General features: G+C 39.7%; 1 protein-coding gene across 1 annotated transcript in view; it reads left to right on the forward strand.

Moving 5' to 3' along the window:
• Window positions 1-7,834, forward strand: part of LOC117413282 (A disintegrin and metalloproteinase with thrombospondin motifs 2) — a 195,061-nt gene extending 187,227 nt beyond the window's left edge. The window contains exons 17-22 of the mRNA XM_058996696.1: window positions 182-341; window positions 596-728; window positions 1,119-1,326; window positions 2,493-2,622; window positions 2,931-3,023; window positions 7,159-7,834. Coding sequence (XP_058852679.1) covers window positions 182-341; window positions 596-728; window positions 1,119-1,326; window positions 2,493-2,622; window positions 2,931-3,023; window positions 7,159-7,619 — 1,185 coding nt within the window. The 3' untranslated portion in view covers window positions 7,620-7,834. The remainder of the gene's footprint in view (window positions 1-181; window positions 342-595; window positions 729-1,118; window positions 1,327-2,492; window positions 2,623-2,930; window positions 3,024-7,158) is intronic.
• The last annotated feature ends 59 nt before the right edge of the window (window positions 7,835-7,893 follow it).

The raw sequence follows: 7,893 nt of genomic DNA on the forward strand, positions 1-7,893 counted from the left end.
ATTCTACTTACTGCTGCTGCCCCCGGTGTAACAACGCAACGTTGCGCATATTGCGAGCTTGCCCTGCTGTCTTTGCGATGCCCCTGGTTACCTATCTTATGGAGCCCTAAACCACCTGCCAGTGCCTGTAAAAGAAATGAAATGTTTTTTGATAGCACTGAAATTGTGTTCTACTTCACAGATTGTCCCAAATGGAGACTCCAGAATCTCTCTCTTGTACAAATACATGATCCACGAAGACTCTCTGTCCACTCTTGACAATAACAATGTTCTAGAAGACTTGGCTTCGTATGAATGGGCTTTGAAGAAATGGTCCCACTGCTCCAAGCCCTGTGGAGGAGGTAACTACACTTTAGAAATGTTTATCATTGATCAATCTGTCTAGAACATATCATACATGTATACACAAGAGTCTTCCCTCCGTGCCTGCTTTTCAGTTTATCAGCACTGTTAAACAAATTTGAAAAAGGTGATATTACGAGGTAACAAATGTCTTTGGGAAGCTGCCGCTAATGTATTCAAATTGCTTTAAAATAATGGAGAGAAGTCTGTCAGTCGATCATACTCCCTACTAACAGGTTATTTCAATGTCCAGGTTATCAGTTTACAAGGTATGGGTGTCGCAGGAAGACCGATGGCAAAATGGTTCATCGCAGCTACTGTGAAACGATCAAAAAGCCCAAGGCTATTCGCAGGATGTGCAACTTACAAGAGTGCTCCCAACCCATGTAAGAAAGCACAACTTTATACCTTGCTTGTGTGTCATGCTTCTGTTTTCTACATTGTTTATAAAAATGTTCATTGTTTATTTACCCTCAAGTTCTGTTGCTAGGAGGCAGATGCTTCGCTTTTATATTCTGCAGGAAGGTTCTATAAATACTGTAATAGCTGCATGATTTCAGTAGCAATCATTGCTGAGGAACATTTGCTTGGTCAAACCCATTGCCTTTGTTTTAGAAAGACTATTCTCACCAGTCAGTATGTTCACATAATGCCAAGCCACATGTCTTTGTGCTTCACCAAGCTTGCCTAGCTTGAAATGTTCCAGTGGTACGCAGCAGTTGAAGAACTTTTCTTCCATCCAGGAGTTACAAAGTTCTGAGTTTCTTTCTTACCAGCTGGGTCACTGGCGAGTGGGAGTCTTGCAGCAAGACTTGTGGGAAGACGGGACAGCAGGTGCGATCTGTGCGCTGCATCCAGCCCCTCCACGACGGCACCAACCGATCTATCCACAGCAAATACTGCAACGATGACCGTCCTGAGTCCAGACAGCCCTGCAACCGAGAGCTGTGCCCAGCGCAGTGGAGAACAGGACCGTGGTCACAGGTGAGGGGCTGCAAGCACTGGACTTGCATGGCTGTTTTACAATGCTTGTAGCTGACAAAACAAATCCAGAAATATTACCTGCTTGTACTTCCATTGCCGACAAGTCTCAAAGTGCAGTTTTGAAAGAAACACATCATGCAAATATGTATTTTCATTTTTGAACATGATAGCTGGTACTTAAGGTTAAAGAAAGTTCTTAGTTTCTATGCCTTATTCTCAGGATTCAGTTCTTCTGCACTTCCTAGGTAATTTCCCCTCAGGAGTGTCTTCTGAGTCAAAGTGTGTTACTGGCTAAAAGCATGTCAGTCAATAAGGGAAGCAGCCAGTTGGTTATTGACAGGAAAAAAAAAAACATTGAAGGGGTGGAGAAAATGTCAAACTCCAGCTTAAATTACCAACGTAACATGATCTGAAAGCATGGCTTGTAAATAGAGAGTTATTTAACCAAGTGTAGTAACATAAATCATGTTTTAAAATAAAAATCTGTGTTTACTGTAACTTGTGTGCCTTTCAATAAATTCGGAGACCCATAAAACAAATGGAAGTTCACAATAAGCAGGATGTATGGAATTATTTAGCTAGCTACAATCACTTTAAGAGGATAAGGTGAGGTCATGAGAGGGTTTTGGAAAGTACACACAGTTTGGAGCAATCACCTGCCTACAACTTTAAGATGGCATACTGTTAGTCATTCTGACAGTATTTGGAGGATAATGTGCTGGGTAATATGCAGTAATGTGCATAGATATACTGTACATATAGGCACATTATGGCACATTATTATGTCACTTTTCTTGAAAAATGCAATTTCCAACGGCAGCAGCTACGATTAGAATTAGCATGTCCTGCTCTGAGGTGATTTTCCATAACTTTAAAAACACTCAGTAAGTGCTGAGTTTAGAAATGCTAAAAGAAAATGAATAAATTCAATGACAAGCATTTTGACTTTTTGAAGACATTTAGAAAGTCGAAATGTTTGTCATTGAATTTATTCAGTTTCTTTTAGTAGGTGGTTCTAAAAATGTTGGTGTGAGTGGGGTTTGTTGCCTTGCCACACGGATCGTCATTTCTACAGCCCCCATCAAAGCCACTTGAATAACTTGAGATGACGTGTTCTGGCACTGATTCATTGGAAATGTCTGTTTCTTTGTTCTTCGTGTCCCCAGTGTTCTGTGACCTGTGGCAATGGTACTCAGGAGAGACAGGCGCTGTGTCGTACCAGGGACAACATCATCGGACTGTGTGTGGAAGCCAAGCCAGAGAGCAGCAGGGTCTGCAGGCTGCCTCCCTGCCCCAGTGAGTCACTCTGTCTGAGCATCTGATCAAACCAGTTAAACCACAATGTGAATGAGCACTGGCTTGTAGTTTATAGTTACCCGGTTCTCCTTATTATACATATTGGATGATGACAGAAACCTAAGACTCCTTTTGTTTGTGCAATTTCTAAATTGCTGTACCCCTTTTAGAATGCTAGGTCTTACTGGTCAGCATTGATTTCTTAAAACAAAGGACAGGACGAGATATCTCATTAAGATAAACTATTACCGCACCCAAGGTCACAAGCACAAGCTATTTACTGTAAGTTATTGTTTGCTGTTTTTCAGAAAACACTTCAGACCAAAGCAAAAAAGGAAACTTCCTGATCCAGTGGCTCTCCAGACCAGATTCTGAATTCCCCATCCAGAAGATTTCTTCAAGTAAACGACCACTTTATAACTCTGACCTTGGCCTTAAATGCATGCCGTTTCTGACATGGACCCTCTATTTCTCTCTGTCCTACTCTCTAATGAGCTGAGCTGCACTAAGGGCTGATTTGTTGTTGCCTGGCTCAAGGTGCCGAGGCTCTCTCTCTCTCTGGAGCTGTGTTGTTGCGCTGGTCATTACGAAGGCCAAAGGGTTTCAATTGGCTGTTTCAAGCGGGAGCTCCACGCGGTTGCAGGCCTCTGATTGGGTGTTGTCTTCTGCCTGCCTGTTGCTCGGTTACCGTGGAAACAAGCTCTTAACTGGTCAATATTCCTCTGTGCTGAAGCCAGAGGAAATTTTATTGTGAATGTGATCGCATCACAATAATGACATCTTCTAAGTGCTAATTTACTCATTTATTTGGAAGAAAAAAAAAGAAAAGAAAGACTAGTTCAACAATCATTTCTGAAGTTGGGTAGTTTGCAGTATGGGAGGGTATCCCTCATTTCCTTTCGTTTCTACTCTTTCTTGACTGTTAATACTAACCTTAATTGATGCAGCTTATTTGTGCTTGCAAACTTCATACAATAAGCTGTGGTGAATATAACCGTTTTGGCTGTTGTTGAACATATAATATTAATGTTTTCAGTGTGTCTGTGTGTTATTAATTTTACATGAATATGGACTAATGGTGGGGGGGGGGGGGGGGGCTATTAATTATTGCAGTAAATATCTAAAGGCACTTATGGCATTAAAGCCAAGGGTTACATATTCTCCATTGAAGGATCTTTCATCCTGACATGTACATGTGTAGTGTTGTGTGTGTGTGTGTGTGTGTGTGTGTGTGTGTGTGTTTCTTTTGTATCTGCTAAACATACCAGTTAAATCTTGGTTACAATTGAATACCTCGTGCAGTTTCTTATACCTTCAAGCTTATTTATTTGCATTACAAAAATGCCTTATCCAAGACTGAATGTACAGGCATTTACTACCAAAACTGAAAGCGTATACTGTACACACACACACACACACACACACACACACACACATATATATAAACACAAATCAGTATTTACCAATACCAAAAGCTGCTACTGAGTTACGGCAGCTTTGAAAACACTTGAATATATCTGTCAGTTTACAGGGCTGAAAAGACAAACCTCTCTAAGCACTTCAAGCATGTCATTATAATGTGATCACATATTATTGTTGTGAATCTGTAGAAGGTATTCCAAGTTCAATAATGAAACTGGCAAGAAGGACTTGCACTGAAATGCTGTAAATAGCGTTGGTGTTGACTGTACTAACCATTCTTATGACTGTTATCTCCTTTCTTTTTAAACAAAACTTCCCTGTTTAGTGGCATTAAAGATCCCAGTGCCATAACAGCTGCAATGAAAGGCATTATGAGGGTCAGTGGACAGTGTGCATTACATTATATGCACTTTAGGTTATCAGGGATACTTTTATTAATGTTTTGTAAATATTTATTATGACACATTTATTTATTTATTTATTTATAGATTTCAAACTAATGAAGTGTTTTACCAAAGTGACTGTGAACTTGTAACTTTCTATCATTTTTTTTTTTTTTCATACAAAAGAAATTTGGGAAGCCTGCATCTCATTGTTTAGGTTTTGTCTTTACTATACTGCAAATAAAATCTATTTAAAATGTTGTAGAAATTCAAACGATCTCCCTGAGTTCTGCTTTCAAAGTCTCTGATGTGCAATGTGTTGAGAAAAGTTAACAAAACTGTACATTTTAACAGTGTGATGAGTGGAATAGGCAACTTGCCTTTAAATTAACATCTGGGACATTTTCCTGTGCAAGCAATGTCCTTTTTATAATCATTTTCTACTCAGATTGGATGCTCAAAGCTTCCGCGTTCATTTCAAGACTGATTCAGTTGAGGTGCTTTTTCAAAACACGTTGCCTGGATATCTTTATAAGCTAGTCCCCATCTGCAGATCGGCATTGAACAGCATACAGTTATCCATGTTATTATCACCTATCATGTTCATATTGGTTCATAATTGATTGTTACATTATGCTTGGCTGCAGCCAGTATGAGTTTTTTTCCAATTTGATGTTGTGCCTTGCGGTCGTATTGCATGAATGTCAGGTTTCTCCTACCATGAATATCATTGGTCACTGTCATTTTGAATACACATACAATCATATCAAAGCAAAGTGAATTAGATTCCCAAATGATCACATCACTGTCACACAGTAATTACGGACTTGTTGTGCAAGGTGCAAGAGGAAATGTAGATGGTTGTTCAATTATTTTCTCTGTCTTTCGGATAAAGAAATGAATGAAGTGTGCAATAGCCTTTTGCTGGCTACGCTTAGTTTACTGCTAATAAATGCAATTGCATAATGACTCTGTGACATTCAGGTCCATTATTAAACATCCCTTTAATAATGCAGATGGCTGTACATGTTTTTTTTTTTTTTTACTTTCCATGCCAGCAGTAGTATATCTATGTGTAAAAAATAAAAACTACAACCCCCACAATGCACCTGACTACGAACTTCCTGCCAAATGAATAGGGTACTCGGCTCACACGTGGAATGTAAAAAAGTTCCCTTAACAGTTTACCACAGTAAAAGTAAAGCAAAGGTATTACAGAATATTACAAGACATGGCAAACCAGTAGTAACTACGGTAAATGTAGAGTATAAACATGGGGAAAGCATTTACAAAACTGTAAGAATACTGTAGTAAACTTTTATAAGGGTTGCTAGTGTTTCATTGAGCAGTCATCAGTATTTTAAAAGAATGATTTATTTTTCCTGGAACAGGATACGTTACAGGAAAAAGCTAAGCGATATTCAATTAAGAGTGTCAAATGACAATACGTATAGCCTACCCCCAGCCTGACACTGATCCTAATAACTGTACACTCCTATCAGAGTCAGTGGTAGAATCCCAAACGTTTTCTTTATTAGAAATAAAGTACAGGACTCAAACGGTCAGGATTTAAAGCAACAGTACTCATGTGCATGTATCCTCTGTTACATCTCCTATGATTTACTATGTAACAGGCACTGTACACACATACTATCATTAGCAAGCCTGTATTTAATTGTGGAACATCTGAACACAGGAAGCATGGAATGGAAACACAAACTCAGTAGTGAGTCAAACCAGAGAGAACCAGGTCTCTGGACTCCCGCACCTGCCCTGACTTACTATCTCAGGTGTGGGTAACTTGGGGAGGCACAAAAGCAACCGGTTGGGCAATAGTCTGATGGTCTGCAAGGGACTTAGATCACAACTAGCAGCTCAATATTTGTGTTTTGTGAGTGTGCTTTAAACATCTAGCTGGTTATTAAGTGTGGCAGAAAGCTTAGCTTCTTGTCTGTCCTGTGAGAGGACAGACATCTCTCAGTGTTTAGGTTAGGGCTCTGAAAGGGAGCGAGACTTTATTTTGAAATAAACTGCCAGTTGGTCACTTTGTGAAACCTGCAATAAAAGTGTCATGAATGATATGATGCACTTAGGAGCTTAAAGCAGTAAATCAGCAGCCCTCCCAGCTGACCAGAAGGGGCGCTGTGTTACAATTTGCACAAATGTGCTGTTTCAGTAGCACTGGGTTTTTATGTTAAACGAGAGTTTTTTTTATTCATGAATCTCCATAGTTAGGATCCTTTAGCCGCATTCAACTCAATACATTCATCTGCTTTTTTATGTACACAAAACATTCTATAGTACCTTTGATAGTAAAATACAAATATTGTGGCCACTAACCTTAGGTGAGTGCTGTGCTTTCTCTTTCTTTCTCTTTCTAATGCTTGAGGTCTGCTTGAAATCATTCAAGGTGTGTGTTGGTTCCTCAATGAGCGAGATTTCTACTGAAGTCGGGTGACATTAATAATGCTGCAACATGTTGTGTTTGCATGCACACGGCGCATATTTGTCTTACGTCGATATTTTGTATGCTTTACTTGTGAAATACAGCTTTGGCTTGGACTTTCAACACATAAATTGTGTCATGCATTCCACTGTCAAACCACAAGTGGGCGCTACACCATACTTTCATGGTGCATGCTGTATTTTAAGACTGCATGTAAACAAACCCACTGATTTCGTTACCATTTTCTATGCCACTCTGAAGCTAACATCATTCCATATTTTTCAGGGCACCGTTGCCAAGGTGACAAGTCTGTGTTCTGCCGCATGGAAGCCCTGGCGCGGTACTGCTCAGTTCCAGGCTACCAGCAGCTGTGTTGCAAGTCCTGCAACGAGATCAACAACAGCTCACATTCCTTCTCAAACAAAAGCAACGACATAGAGGAGCACCAACCCCCTACTGTTACCTCCCCAGACCCGATCACAATGTGGCCTACCACAATGTGGCCTACCACTGAGCCAACCAGTGCCATGCATACAACCACTACACCTAGCAGCCAAAATGGAACTGACAGTAGAGAAACCAACGCCATCGATGTGCCCAATAAAATTCACAGGGTGGACAACGAGGTCCCACAGCACAATGTTATACCCAGAAAAAGGCTGTTTGTGGAAAAAACTAAGAACCAAAGAATCCAGCAGCTTATAGCTGAGAAACGAAAGGAAGGCACTTTAAAGATTGAAATCTAAAGACAAGCCAGGCGTTGAAGGACAGTGTGCATTTCTCTTATAGAGATATAACCATTTTATCATACATTGTAATTAATACCTAAGAAATCTGTATTGGTGCTATGTCAGATACTGGAACAAAAGAATCATACAGATGTTTCTATCACTTCAATTTGAAGAAATGCTAAAAAAAAAAAAAACTAAACTAACAATTTATTTGCACAATTTGTTTAAATGACTAAGTCACTTTAAATGATACCTATTGGCCAAGATTTTATAAAAAGTTATTTTGCAT

Source organism: Acipenser ruthenus, chromosome 23 (genome assembly GCF_902713425.1).
Source record: "Acipenser ruthenus chromosome 23, fAciRut3.2 maternal haplotype, whole genome shotgun sequence".
Lineage (NCBI taxonomy): Eukaryota > Metazoa > Chordata > Actinopteri > Acipenseriformes > Acipenseridae > Acipenser > Acipenser ruthenus.